General features: G+C 40.7%; 1 protein-coding gene across 6 annotated transcripts in view; it reads left to right on the top strand.

Annotated features, from left to right (window-relative positions):
- LOC140201120 (regulator of microtubule dynamics protein 3-like) overlaps positions 1-15,644 on the top strand; it is an 88,584-nt gene that overhangs the window by 16,448 nt on the left and 56,492 nt on the right. For 5 of the 6 annotated variants that reach the window (XM_072264740.1, XM_072264748.1, XM_072264775.1 and 2 more), the window contains exons 2-3: positions 1,254-1,440; positions 12,272-12,415. In XM_072264740.1, coding sequence (XP_072120841.1) covers positions 1,254-1,440; positions 12,272-12,415 — 331 coding nt within the window. The remainder of the gene's footprint in view (positions 1-1,253; positions 1,441-12,271; positions 12,416-15,644) is intronic. The other variant, XM_072264766.1, reaches the window with a different exon arrangement.

Genomic DNA, 15,644 nt, shown 5'->3' on the forward strand with positions numbered 1-15,644 from the left:
ATTCTGGAGATCTTAAAACAAGGCAAAATTTTTTTGTCTTATGTTTAAGCTCTGCTCTTCGGATTTGGATGAACCCAGATTTCCAGAGGGCAAAGGATAAGAGGCTAACTTGAAAAACTGGAATAGCTTAAACTACTTTTGTCAAAGGCAGAATTGACGGCTTTAATGGCATGTGAGATCATTACATGAAATTGTTAATTAATGGGTTTAATAATGGGGAGGATGTGAGAAGAGAAGCTTTTCTCTGAGTTGGATAGGTGACCAATTGTGAATAATCTGATAATGTTATACAGGGAGAAGGATGAGTTTAGTGACTGAGTTTTTTTAAAAATATGGAATCTGAAGGCAATGGACTTGGAATTTATAATATTGGAAGAAGACTGTAGAAAAACTGATGTGCATTAGGATATCAATATTGTAGTTCATGAGTTCACCAGGTGTACCTCAGGAAAGTGCCTTTGGTGCAACCATTGCCAACTCCTTCAGCATCAATCACTTGTTTGCCATTACATCAGGTGCTATTGTGTGACTATTGTGTAATATTAAGCTTCATCCCAAGACACTGATTCAAACTGATGCAGCTTGTATAGTCTAATAATACAATTGTGGCACTTTAAATTCTAGGGATCATATGTGACACAACATTTGATTATTTTCTTAAATTGTCATTAAACACTCAGCAAAAAGGTAGGTGTACTAACATCAAGTAGATGTCACCTAAAATTTTTCATCAATTCATAATTATTTGCCTTTGACAGCTGTCATTCTTCCTTTGATGTCCTTCATCAATGTCGTGGAAACCTTGTCTCACATCATTATTACAATAAGTACCAAACTGGTATAAAGTGAAGGCTTCATATCTCTAATAACCCAAGGCAATTATTAGTTAATAAATAGGATAATTCCACCATTACCCTCTGTGAAAGCACAGTTTGGCTTTCAGACTTGTTAAACTGAAAGTCGTGCACTCTCATTTGACCCTGATAGTTCAAGCCAAAAAAACATGCTGAAATTTACACCCATTGGTCTGAGAATTGCTGTTGTGAAATTTCCATTTATTCTTGTATGTAAAAACAGTGACATTTGAGAATTTTTTTATAGCGAAAAACACTCAAACTTAATGGGCCAGTAAGTCAATGCAAATATTGTGTCATTAAATGAATATAAATCTTAGTTCTTTTGTAACTTCACATTAAATAAAAGATTAACAGCATATTTAATGTTATTCAACCATTTACTTTTTTTTTGTTTAGTAAAGATGGAAAGTCGAACAAAATTGGCAGATAATTACAGCAACTATGAAACACTGAAAGCACAGCAGCTAGAAATATGGGAACAGTTAGATGTAATACTTCAATGTGTGAGAGAACTAAAAGAAGAGGTGATAGAACTTCGGGAGTGCCTGAATGGGATGACAGATCACATTGTCGACGATGTCAGGTAATTTTTTTTTTGTTTTAAAAATTTCCCATGCACAATAACATTTGTATCTTGTACAACACACACATGTTGCTGGAGGAACTTAGCAGGTCAGGTCGCATCTATGGAAAAGAGTAAACAGTCAACATTTCAGACCGAGACCCTTTTTCGGAACCTAGCAGGAAGGGGCAAGATGCCTGAATAGAAAGTTGGGGAGAGGGGAAAGAGGCTAGCTGCAAGATGATAAGTGAAGCCAGATAGGTGGGAAAGGTTAAGGGCTGAAGAAGAAAGAATCTAATAGGATTCTTCATTCTGACCTTTTTCTTCTTATCACTTGCCCATTACTTTCCCTGGTCCCCTTCTCCTTCCTTCTCCTTCCTTTTCTCCTATTGAATTGACTTTATTTCTTACATCCTTTACATAGATAAGGAGTAAAAATCTTTACGTTATATCTCTGTCTGAATGTGCAATGTGTAAATTATAGTAATTTGTAATAAATAGTATGTACAGTAAGATATACAACAGAACAGTCAATATAGCTTAGAAATGCAATTGTGTCAGTGTAAATTAATCAGTCTGGTGGCTGGTGAAGGAAGCTGTCCTGGAGCCTGTTGGTACTGGCTTTAATGCTGCTGTACCATTTCCCAGATGGTAGCAGCTGGAACAGTTTGTGGTTGGGGTGACTCAGGTCCCCAATGATCCTTCTGGCCCTTTTTACTCACCTGTCCTTGTAAATATCCTGAATAGTGGGAAGTTCATATCTACAGAGGCGCTTGGTTGTCCACACCACTCTGCGATTGAGGGAAGTACAGTTCCCATACCAGATAGTGATACAGCCAGTCAGGATGCTCTCAATTGTGCCCCTGTAGGAAATCCTTAGGATTTGGGGACTCATACCAAACCTCTTCAACCTCTTGAGGTGAAAGAGGTGCTGTTGTGTTTTTTTTCACCACACAGCCAGTATGTACAGACCAAGTGAGATCCTCGGTGATGTGTTACCAAAGAACTTGAAGCCGTTCACCCTCTCAACCCCAGATCCATTGATGTCAATAGGGGTGAGCCTGTCTCTGTTCTTCCTGTAGCCCACAACCAGCTCCTTTGTTTTTGCGACATTGAGGGAAAGGTTGTTTTCATGACACCAATGTGTCAGGGTGATGACTTCTTCTGTGTAGGCTGCCTCATTATTATTTGAGATAAGGCCAATCAATCAAACAGTCATGAGTGTACAGAGAGTAAAGGAGGGGGCTTAGGACATAGCCCTGGAGGAACAACACCTTATATTCCGTCTGGGTAGCCTCCAACCTGATGGCATGAACATCGACTTCTCTAACTTCCGCTAGGCCCCACCTTCCCCTCGTACCCCATCTGTTACTTATTTTTATGCACACATTCTTTCTCTCACTCTCCTTTTTCTCCCTCTGTCCCTCTGAATATACCTCTTGCCCATCCTCTGGGTCCCCCCTCCCCCTGTCTTTCTTCCCGGACCTCCTGTCCCACGATCCTCTCGTATCCCCTTTTGCCTATCACCTGTCCAGCTCTTGGCTCTATCCCTCCCCCTCCTGTCTTCTCCTATCATTTTGGATCTCCCCCTCCCCCTCCAACTTTCAAATCCCTTACTCACTCTTCCTTCAGTTAGTCCTGACGAAGGGTCTCGGCCTGAAACGTCGACTGCACCTCTTCCTACAGATGCTGCTTGGCCTGCTGCGTTCACCAGCAACTTTGATGTGTGTTGCCCTGGAGGACTCCTGTGTTGAGGGGCAGAAGTGAAGGAGCCCATCTTGCCACCTGCCAGCGATCTGACAGGAAGTCCAGGATCCAGCTGCACAAGGCATGGGGCTGAGGTCTCGGACCACCTTGTTGAACCTGGAGGGAATTATGATGTGGAATGCTGAACTGTAGCCCAAGAACAGCATTCTCACATGAGAAGGGGGATGCTTCAGATGTGTAAGGACGCTGTGTAGAGCTGTGGTTACTGTGTCATCTGTCGATCAGTTGTGTCAGTAGGCAAATTGTAATGGGTCCAGTGCAGGTGGTAGCATGCTGCAGATGTAGTCCTTGACCAGCCTCTCAAAGCATTTGCTAATTATTGAGGTGAGTGCGACAGGACACCAGTTGTTCAGTTGGTCTTTTTAGGTACAGGGACAATGGTGGATGTTTTGAAGCAGGAGGGCACTCTACACTGGGAGAAGGTGAGATTAAAAATGTCAGTAAACACCTGCCAATTGTGCCACACACATTCTGAGTACAGTACCCGCCCTCCTATCAGATTATTTCTTCTCCAGCCCTTGAGCTTTCTCACCCACCTGGCTTCACCATCACCTTCCTGGAAGCTCCTTTCCCCTCTCCCTACCTTTTTATTCAGGCATATTCCCCCTTCCTTAGCTCTGAAGATGGGTTTCAGCCTGAAATGTTGATTATTTATTCATTTCTACAGGTGCTGCCTGACCTGCTGAGTTCTTCCGGCATTTTGTGTGTGTTGCTTTGGATTTTCAGCATCTGCCGCCTTTCTCGTCTTTGTATCTTTTAATTTTATATTTCTTTATTTTTATTTAGCAATACAGCATGGTAACAGGACCTTCTGGCCCAATGAACCTATGCAGCCCAATTACAACCATGTGACCAATTAACCTACTAACCTGGACTTCTTTGGAATGCAGGAGGAAATTGATGCATCCAGAGGAAACCCACTCTGTCATAGGGAGAATATAAAAGCTCCTTACTGACAGTGACAGAACTGAATCAGGGACACTGACACTGTAATAGCATTACCTTAACTGCCAGGCTTCCGTGCCATCCTCTTTACATTTTACTGAATGAAAAAGGTGAACGAAGGGATGGACTTGAGAGCATGAAAATTCAGTGTTCATCCCGTTGGGCTGTAGGCTTCCCAAGCAGAATATGCTCTTCTAGTTCACGTTTGGCCTTACCATGGTAGTGGAAGAACTGAAGACGGATATGAAAGGGAAGTCAAGTGATGTACTACCAGAAGCTCAGGATTGCTGTTGTTTATTGAGAGCAAGTGCTCTGCCAAAAGGTTGCCTAGTGTATGTTTGGTCTCACAATAGCTGGTCCTGTTGAGAGAAATCACGCCCAGGCAACTTCAACTCCACAAAATGAAATTTGCGGCCTGAAATGTTATGACACAGTCCCAACAGTGAGAGATCTGAATATGTTCTGCTATCATCATTTGTAAATTCAGACACTTCAATTTTGGCACACTGAGCAAAACATGACAGGAGGAGATGTCCAATTTAATCAGAGGTTATGCTCTCGTTAGGAGGACAACTTGGAGCAGAAACACCGTCTTCAGAGTGAAACTTGAATAGCATCTGAACAAGAATAAGTTTGCACAACATCTGAACAATCCCCTGTGTAATTTGTAAACATTGTATGATTGTAGGATTAGGGTACTCCAATATGGAGTAACTTCATCTTTGGAAAGATAGTGGTCCATATCCCAGAGGAAGACAAATTAATCCACCTGGGCAACTTCAAAGCTATGGTGGCAAGGGAGGCCATTGATCAGCAATAAAGGGTCAAGAAGGTTAACATCAGCACAGTCCTCTGTCTACAAAATACTTGGAGATCAGCCTTGGTTTGTCAAAGGAACAAACATAAGCTAACATGGTAACACAACTGCTACAAACATCTGATGTCTATAAAATTACATCTTCTGAATGACCGACTGCAAAGGTGCCAGCAACATATACATCGTAACAGTTTTGATGGGTTCTGGAATTTATGAAAGGACTCTTGGCTTTTCTATCAAACAGGACAAGAATAGATTGATGAGAATGACCAGCTGATAGAGAAGAAAATTATCAGGCCTAAAATATTCCTGGAATGGAAGCTTAATTGTATGTCAAGGTCTTGGATTCTATCAACCAAGATCACAAGACAAAGGAGCAGAAGTAGGCCATTTGGCCCATTGAGTCTGCTCCGCCACTCCACCATGAGCTAAGCTATTCTCCCATCTAGTTCCAATTTCCAGCTTTTTCCCCATATCCCTTGATACCCTGACTAATTAGATACTTATCAATCTCCTCCTTAAACACCCTCAATGATTGGGCCTCCACAGCTGTATGTGGCAATGAATTCCATAAATCCACGACCCTCTGCCTAAAAAAATTTCTCCTCATCTCTGTTTTAAATGGGTACCCTCTAATTCTAAGACTTAGAGGAACTTTTAATATCAACACCGTCCAACCCCGTGTTATAATAAATATCTGCTTTTCGGTTAAATGCACCAAAGTGGATAACCTCAAATTGTTCTTCATTGTAGCCATATTAGAATTGTTTGGAATTAGTTTATTACTGTCACATGTACAGTGAAAAGCTTGTCTTACATATCGTTCATACTGATCAATTAATTATACAGGTTGGAAGAAGATAGCACAACGTGACCGAAGGTGACATCCTTCAGACAGATCACGAAACTAGTGCTTTTACTACTATTTCTTTAAAATATGATTCTGCTACTACTGGAACCTGTGCTTTACATTTTGATGGAGTGTCTTTGGGCCAATTGAGCAATCTAGTGCTTTGCTGTGTCCGAGGGAGATTGGTGAGGTTTCGAGCAGAGTATGTGGCCTGGAGGCAAAGAAGCCTGGAGATGAGATGCGAGACCATGATCGACTAATTTTTTGCTGATCTAGCTGATTAAAGTGTCGAGCAAGATTAAAATCAATAAGGACGAGAGCGGAAAGCAAGTGGGTGTTCAGCGCTGTCTACTGGTGTTTGACCAGGTTTGTTTGCTGCTCCCAGAGGAAGGTGTCTGCATTTGACTGGCCTCTATCTCCCTTTTGCTCAATGGTGCTGGAGTCTTGGGCAAGTTTTAATTGACGTGGTTTGAACTCTGTAGTTTATGTTATGATTTTTCTGGTTTCTGGTTACTCCTTTTTTATTACGATATTGTTGGGCAGACTGGCTCTGTGGGCTGCAATCAATAGGCAACACAGCACTGAATTGAATTGAAGTGAATTGAACTAAACTGAACATTCCTAGACTGATTTAATGACTGAGATGTTTTATATTATGTGTTTTTCGCTCATTTTTTTGCCATTTGCACGATTTGTTTTGTGGCTGTCTATGGCAAGATGAATCTCAGGGTGATATAACCGCATACATACTTTGATAATGAATGTACTTTGAATCTTTGAATTGCACAGTGCATCATGGTAGTATAAAGTAAAATAATAATAGAATACTAAATAAAGTGTAACAAAATACAGAGAAATTGCAGTGCAGGTAGACAATTATCTGCAAGACCATGAGGCAGGTTGTGAGGTCAAGCGACCATCTTGTTATTCTTGGGAAGTATTCAATAGTCTTTTAACAATGAGCGAGACACTGTCCTTGAGCTTGGAGGTATGAGCTTTCAGGTCTTTGTCTCTTCTGCCTGATGGAAGAGTGGAAGAGAGAGGAAGTCCGGTGTGGGTTAAATCTTTGATTATGCTGGCTGCTTTTCTGAGACAGCAAGAAGAATAGAGTCCATGGAAAGGAGGCTGGTTTCTGTGATGTACTGAGCTGTGTCCGTAAGTCTCTATGGTTTCTTGCAGTCATGTGCAGAACAGTTGCCATACCAATCCATAATGCAAACAGATAGAATGTTATCTATAAAAATTAGTAATTGTCAACTGAGATGTACCAAATTTCTTTTAACTTTTGAGAAATTAAAGGCATTTGCGAGTTTTCCTATTTCCTGAAGTTCTTGACCCTCTCAACCTCAACACCATTGAGATAGACAGGAGATCTGCAATGCTCCCCTTTCTGAAGTTAATTAGCATCTTTTTTTTCTGCTGACACTGAAGGAAACTGTCATGCCACCATGTTGCAAAGCTCTCAGCTCTTTCATGTACTCTGACTTATCAGTATCTGAGATGTGGTCCATTATGACGGTATCATATGCAAACTTGTGAATGGAGTTAGAACAGAATATGGCCACACAATTGTGAGTGTATAATGAGTAAAGTAAAGGGATGAGGACATAACCTTGTGGAATGCCAGTGTTCATAATAATTGCCCAAGGTGTTGCTGCCTATCCTTACTTAATGCTCAAGAAGTTAAGGATCCAGTTGCAGAGGGAGGTGTTGATTCACAAAACTGAGTTTGGTGTTATAGTATTAAAGGCAGAACTGTATTTAATAAACAATAATCTAACCTAAGTGTCTTTACAATCCAAATGCACGAGATGGGTGTAAAGCCAAGGCATCTGCCATAACCTGTTTTGGTGGTATGTAAATTGCAGTGGGCTGAAGTTGTCTAGGCATGACCAGCTCTTGAAGCACTTCATGATGGTAAACGTAAGAATTTATTTCCTCGTTGTCCACTCACTTAGTTCGTCCACAACTCCTTTACGTCTTCCTCTATACTTGCATTCCATCTAGTTTATTATTGTTGGGGTACTTGGAAATCTGATGTTTCTTCCCCTCAGCCAAATGATTGATTATGATTGTGAAAGGTTGGGGCCCAAACACTGATGGTTATTACTAACCATATCCCACTAGTTAGTATCCTGCCACCTTGAGAAATATCCGTGTAATTCCACTCTTAGAGGCATAGAAGAGTACAGCACAGAAACGGGCCCTTTGACTAATCTAGTCCTTGCCTAACCATTTAAACTGCCTACTCCCATCGATCTGCATTGGGACCATATTCCTCCAAACCCCTACTATCAATGTATCTGTCCAATCTCTCTTAAACATTGAAGTTGAGGTTGAATGCACCACTTGCGCTGGTAGCTCGGTTCCACACTCTCATGACCCTCTGAGTGAAAAGGCTTCCCCTCATATTCCGCTTAAACGTTCCACCTTTCACCCTTAACCCATGATCTCTAGTTGTAGTGCCACCCAACCTCAGTGCAAAAAGCCTGCCTCTCTTTATCCCTCATTTTGTATATCTTATCAAATCTCCCCTTAATCTTCTATGTTCCAAGAAAGTCCTAACCTATTCCATCTTTCCATATAACTCAGATCCTCCAGTCCCAGCAACAACCTAGTAAATTTTCTCAGTGCTCTTTCAACCTTATTTGAATCTTTCCTGTCGGTTGGTAACTAAAACTGCACACAATACTCCAAGTTAGGCCTTACCAACATCCTATACAACTTCAACATAGCATTCCATCTCCTGTACTCAATACATTGATTTATGAAGGCCAATGTGCCAAAAGCTTTAATTATGATCCTATCTACCTGTGACACTACTTCAATGAATTATGAACCTATATTCCCAGATCCCTTTGTTCTACAGCACTCCTCAGAGTGAACCTTGTCAAATACCTTGCTAAAGTCTGCATAGACAACATCCACTGCCATACTTTCATCCACTTTTCTGGTAATTTCCTTGAAAAACCTCTATAAGATTGGTTAGACATGACCTACACACACAAAGTCATGCTGACTATCCCTAATCAGTCCATGTCTATTGAAATACTCATAAATCTGGTCCCTTAGAATACCTTCCATTAACTTTCCCACTACTGAAGTCAGGTTCACCAGTCTATAATTTCCTGGTTTATTTTTAGACCCTTTCTAAACAGCAGAACATTAGCCTCTGCTGGGGTCCCTCCAATTTCTGTACTTGCTTCCCACAAGGTTCGGGGGAATGCTTTGTCAGGCCATGGGAATTTATCCACCCATACTTGCCACAAGACAGTAAACACCTCCTCCTCTGTAATCTGTATAAGGTCCATGAAGTTGTTGCTGCTTTGCCTCATTTCTATAGACTCTGTGTCTTTCTCTTGTGTAAATAGAGAAAAATCAATTCAAGATCTCCTCCGTCTCTTTTGGTTCAGCACATAGATAACCATTCTACTCTTCCAGAGGACCAATTTTCTCCCTTGCAATCTTTTTGCTCTTAACATATCAATAGAATCCCATAGGATTATCCTTCACCTTATGTGCTAACGCAACCTTGTGCCTTCTTTTAGCCCTCCTGATTTATTTCTTAAGTATTCTTTTGCATTTCTTATACTCCTTAAGTACCTCATTTGTTCCTACCTGCCTATACCTGCTATGCACCTCTTTTTTTCTTAACCGGGGGCTCAATATATCTTGAAAACCAAGGTTCCCTAAACCTGTTATCTTTGTTTTATTCTGACAGGCACATACAGCCTTTGTACTCTCAATTTCACTTCTGAGGGCCTCCCACTTATCATGTATAACTTTGCCAGAAAACAGCCTATCCTTTCAGATACCATCAAAATTGACCAATTTGGAATCTCAACCCAAGGACCAGACCTACCTTTTTCCATATTTACTTTAAAACCAATGGCATTATTATCATTGGATATAAAGTGTTCCCCTACACAAACTTCTGTCACCTGCCCTTTCTCATTCCCAAATAGGAGATTAAGTATCGCCCACTTTCCTGTCAGGATTTCTACGTACTGATGAGGGAAACTTTCCTGAACACATTGGACAAAGTTAATCCCATCTAGTCTTTTTATAGTATGGGAGTAGCAGAAGGAAAACAATAAATAAACTGTGTGTGTGGGGGGGGGGCGTGGTTGGGAAGAATCTACCTACAACTTTTTTTTTCATACAAGCCTCCTCCTTGAAGAGCTAAAGCCTCAAAATCTCAACTCTAAATCTGTCCGCTCCAAAGATGGCTGTTCTGCTTGCCCTTGCCTTATTTTAATTTGTTCTTGCCAATTAATCCCAATTGTTGATTGTCCACTGTTCAAAATGCCAAGCTACTATGAGTCTATGCCTTATGTACTCATTCGGCAAACCTGAGTGAGCTACATCTTCTCGTGCTTCAGATCTCTGATTGGCCGCTGCTCAAAAAAAACTTCCGGCTTTCTGTCTGATGACCAATTTTCAGTCTATGTCAGTACATTGCTCCATCTTTCATGTGCTCTACCCTTGTGAACTAATTTCCCCTGTAACACCTGGTACAAAGCCCTCCAGTACCCAAATACATGACATCCATTGGTTCCCTCTTATCTATTCCAGTAGGTTACTCAGACACAATTTTCCTTTTATAGGTCCATGTTGATTCTGCACAATTCTGTTATTCTTTTCAAAGTGTTCTATCATTCCTTCCTTCATTATAGATTAATGGATTTTCCCTACTACTAACAGTAAACTGACAGGTTGCTAATTCCTTATTTCCTCCCTCCCTCCTTTCTTAAATAGTAGGATCATATTTGCTCTTCTCCAATCCACAGGAACAATTGCAGATAACCAGCGCATCCACTATCTCTAAAATCATTCTTTTTAACACCCTCAATAAAATGATTGGATTCTTCGAACATTTCAGCTTTCAAGCTCACCAACTCCTTTAATACAGTTTTTTTTTGGACTAATACTTATTCCTTTCGGTTTCTCATTCTTGCAAGTACATTTAACATCCACATTCATTTATCAACACAGCATCTTAATAAAAAAAAATGGGACCGGGTGCATCTTTAGGTAGATGGTTTAAATAACACATTTGAATTATCCCTTCTTTCAATAACTAAATCAGGTGAAGGATTCTGCTGGCATCTGGTTTGCACAGCTGCATTTTCACATATTGCCAGTGACAGGCTCCCTTGTGTTTTGAACTAGAGATTGGATACAGATTGTGGAAATTAAGAGAAAGCAATTTGGGATCTGTCTGGAATCGGTAAGAGAAGAGTGTTCCAAGCAGGGTCATTCTCTGTAACTTGGGGATAACAATTGCTTCTTTCACTTGTCTGACATTGATGTACAAATTATAAGTTCCACTAACCAAAAATCAGTTTCCAAGTGGATATTTGATTGCTGAGATCAGCCACTGCTGTCAAAAGTATTTCTAAGATGTTGTCCTGCAAACTGGTTATGAATACATAATGTTTGTATTTTAAATTTCAACTGCCCGCTATCCGCATCTTTCTGCCAACACTTTTTCACATGCAGTGTTTTGCTCATTTTCAGATCTTTATTAGATTAAATTGTCTAACTAATGTAATTTTAAAATTAAATGTTTCATTGCAGATTATGTTTCAAGCTTATGATGCATTTAACCTACTCCTGATGTTTTATGCTGTGTTGCTGAGGTTAATTCTGTGCCTTGCCTGTATCTAGCCCATTTTCTTTGTGTTGTTTTTATAAATGGGCAGCAATTAGCAAAAGAGACACAAGACTTGCAGATGCTGAGATCTGGAGCAACGCTCAAAGTGCTAGAGGAACTCAGCAGGTCAAGCAGCATCAATGGAGTGAAATAGGAAACCGACATTTCAGGTCAAGATCTTTCACGTGGACCAGTTGACTGTCCACTTACCTTACTAAATGCTGCCCAACCTGCTGAGTTCCTCCAGTTTTTAATGTGTTGAGCTATCTTTGCAATGGTTTGCTTCTACATTTCAAACAATGGGTGTTGGCAATATCCAAACATAGAACAAAATTAAGTGTACTGTTTTGAGTGCTTCAAACCTGGCCACTGTGTCACACTGTTTCATAAATTCAGAGTGCAAGAAGGAATAGTATTTTAGGTTCCTTTTAAAACATTTGACAGAAATATTCTTATGAATTTAAACACTCAAGTATTTCCAACATGAAATATTAAATAACTGGCAATTTAAAAAAAAAATCAGGTTGATGGGTGTCATGCAGTTTAATGTTGTTTGACTACCTTTTCCAAAACTACAAGTTAGTTTTAAAGAAGAATATTCAACATTTTAGTTGCTATGGCTTAATTAAATGAAAGCTACTTCTAACAAAGTCTCCATAGTGTCTTTTATCAAGGTTCTAATGAGCAACTTGTCTTCATTAGGAAGTTAAGACTCTCCAGACTAAGATAGGAAGTTTCCTTTCTAGTATTATGCAGGCTCTTATGTAAGATAGTGTGTAAGAAGATTATGCACTAAGATAAGTTCTTTTTAACAAAGGTCAAGTTTAGAGCGATACCATAAAGTACCAGCGAAGAAAACAGGATCTAGCAGAGAAAGAAGTAATTCTGTTCAATCAAATTCCATCTATTTCACAGCCAACACTAGGACTAAGAGCAATGCTGAAACAGAGAGTGAAGAAGGGTGAGTGAAGTATTACACTGAATTGTGATCAAATGTGCGCCTATGTGCATTTCAAGTTAATGGACTGAGAAATACAAAATTATTCAGTAATATTATTTCATACTGTTAGGCGTATGTGACCATTATAATAACGTTTACACTGCTTTATTTTCAGCCTGAGTACTAGTGGGCTATTTGTAAAAGCAGAAGAGAGTGAAAATATTTAGCTGGTTAAGAAATGAAAAAAAAATGTTTCAGTTCAATGAGCTTTCATTAGAACCCATTGACTTTTTTTTAAAGTAAGTAGTGCAAAAGCAGAAGTAAGGAAACAGTAGCGAGGGTAGTGTTCATGGGTTCAATGTCCATTCAGAAATTGGATGTCAGAAGGGAAGAAACTGTTTCTGAATCGTTGAGTGTGTGCCTTCAGATTTCTGTACCTCCTTCCTGATGGTAACAAAGAGAAGAGGGCATGTCCTGGTCAGAGGGGTCCTTAATAATGAACGCCGCCCTTTTGAGGCACCGCTCCTTGAAGATGTCTTGGATAATATGGAGGCTAGTGTTCATGATGGAGCTGACTAATTTTACAACTCTCTGCAGCTTACTTTGATCCTGTGCAGTAGCCTCTCCATACCAAATGGTGATGCAGCTAGTTAGAATGCTTTCCACAGTACATCGATAGAAATTTGCAAATGTCTTAGGTGAAATACCAAATCTCCTTAAGCTCCCACTGCAATATAGCTGCTATTTTGCCTTCTTTATTGCTGCATTGATATTTTAGGACCAGGTAAGGTCCTCAGAGATATTAACACCCAGGAACTTGAAATTGCTCACTTTCTCCACTTCTGACCCCTCTGAGGACTGGTATGTCTTCCCTCGTCTTCCCTCATCTTACCCTTTCTGAAGTCCACAACACTGATGTCTGACTTGCTGAGTATTTCCAGTAATATTGATGCAGGGATAATGTTTCTCTTGTCTGAAGTGTATCAAACCGGGGTCACAAACTCAAATAACTCGGTGTTAAATGACAAACACCTTAAGAAGGAACTTCTTCAACCCAAATGATTTGTGTAAGGTTAATTGTTAAATATGTCTAAAATAAGATCGATGCGTTTTTGGATATTAAGAGAATGGAGGTATATGGAGTTAGAACAGGAAGGTCTTGCTGAGGTAAATGAGCAACACTAGGAATGGAAATGAGGAAAGGGTGAATGAAATGAGATGATTCACAAGTTTAATAGTAAACGATTATTTCTTCCAAGGAGCATTGGAAGGAAACGTAGAAATAGACAGCCTTTGAATTGAGATTCACCTGTAGATTCTTCAGCATTTGTGGGTATCAAGGTAGAGAATTAGACTTTATTTTAAGAAATGGACTAAGCATTATTTCAAAGACATCATCAGGAATCCTTGTCAGGTGATGAAGTCAGAAGTTTGGATGATTCGATCTCTTAACAAGTATCCCTACCCAAGGTTAGGAAACTCTGGGGAGAGTAAGGCATTATTCAGGTCAATAACTTTTCATCAGAATCCAAAAATATTAGAATTTTAACTTGAAGGCTAAGTATTTTCTACTAAGTAGAGTTGGTGGAAATATTTGAGTACATGCAGTTGAGGAGGTTATGGTTGGTAGATGGGGAAACTACAAAGGAAAGATCTTGAATAAGGTAGAAGGCAAAAATAATCATCTTGTGTCCATCCACCAAAGTCAGAGATCTTTCCATTGATAGGAACAATGCAAGGCTTTAGATTTGTTTTTGGCAAGATTCCAGACTGTAATATCATATACTCCGTGCACCATTTTGGTTTTTAAACAGTCTTCCTCACTATAATTGCAGGTATTAGATTTTGACCATTTGATATGTATATATGCATTTTGGGGCCTCTGGGATGGTAATGGGGTGGGAAGGGACTGCTGCTATGCTATCCCTTTGGTTGATTTTAATGTTCATGATGAGCCTATTGTTATGGACTTCAAATTGTACATGCCACAATTTTCCACTAGTGAATATAGGGGATCGTAAACACAAAATAATCTGCAGATGCTGGGGTCAAAGCAACACTCACAACATGCTGGAGGAACTCACCAGGTCGGGCAGCATCCGTGGAAAAGATCGGTCGACATTTCGGGCCGGAACTCTTTGCTTCCAGCCCGAAACGTCGGCCGATCTTTTCCATGGATGCTGCCCGACCTGCTGAGTTCCTCCAGCGTGTTGTGAGTGAATATAGGGGTATTCCTAGCGGATTATCGGCACCCAATTGCCCACCATTGAGAACATCTACCATAAACACTCACAAAAAATGCTGGTGGAAGGCAGCAGGCCAGGCAGCATCTATAGGAAGAGGTACAATTGACATTTCAGGCTGAGACCCTTCGTCAGGACTAACTGAAAGAAGAGATAGTAAGAGATTTGAGAGGGGGAGGGGGAGATCCGAAATGATAGGAGAAGACAGGAGGGGGAGGGATGGAGCTAAGAACTGGAAAGTTGATTGGCAAAAGGGATGCGAGGCTAGAGAAGGGAGAGGATCATGGGATGGGAGGCCTAGGGAGAAAGAAATGGAGGGGGGGGAGACCCAGAGGATGGGCAAGGAGTTATAGTGAGAGAGACAGAGGGAGAAAAAAGAGAGGGAAAAAAGGGGGAAAGAAAAAAAATTAATAATAAATAAATAAGGGCTGGGGTATGAAGGGGAGGTGGGGCATTAACAGAAGTTAGAGAAGTCAGTGTTCATGCCATCAGTTTGGAGGCTACCCAGACGGAATATAAGGTGTTGTTCCTCCAACATGAGTGTGGCTTCATCTTGACAGTAGAGGAGGCCGTGGATAGACATATCAGAGTGGGAATGGGACGTGGAATTAAAATGTGTGGCCACTGGGAAATCCTGCTTTCTCTGGCGGACAGAGCGTAGGTGTTCAGCGAAACAGTCTCCCAGCCTGTGTTGGGTCTCACCAATATATAGAAGGCCCCCCCCTTCTTTCTCCCTCAGCCTCCCGTCCCATGATCCTCTCCCTTCTCTAGCCTCGTATCCCTTTTGCCAATCAACTTTCTAGCTCTTAGCTCCATCCCTCCCCCTCCTGTCTTCTCCTATCATTTCGGATCTCCCCCTCCCCCTCCCACTTTCAAATCTCTTACTATCTCTTCTTTCAGTTAGTCCTAACGAAGGGTCTCAGCCCAAAATGTCGACTGTACCTCTTCCTATAGATGCTGCCTGGCCTGCTGCGTTTCACCAGCAGTTTTTCTGTGTGTTGCTTGAA

The sequence above is a fragment of the Mobula birostris genome, chromosome 1, assembly GCF_030028105.1.
Source record: "Mobula birostris isolate sMobBir1 chromosome 1, sMobBir1.hap1, whole genome shotgun sequence".
Taxonomy (NCBI): Eukaryota; Metazoa; Chordata; class Chondrichthyes; order Myliobatiformes; family Myliobatidae; genus Mobula; species Mobula birostris.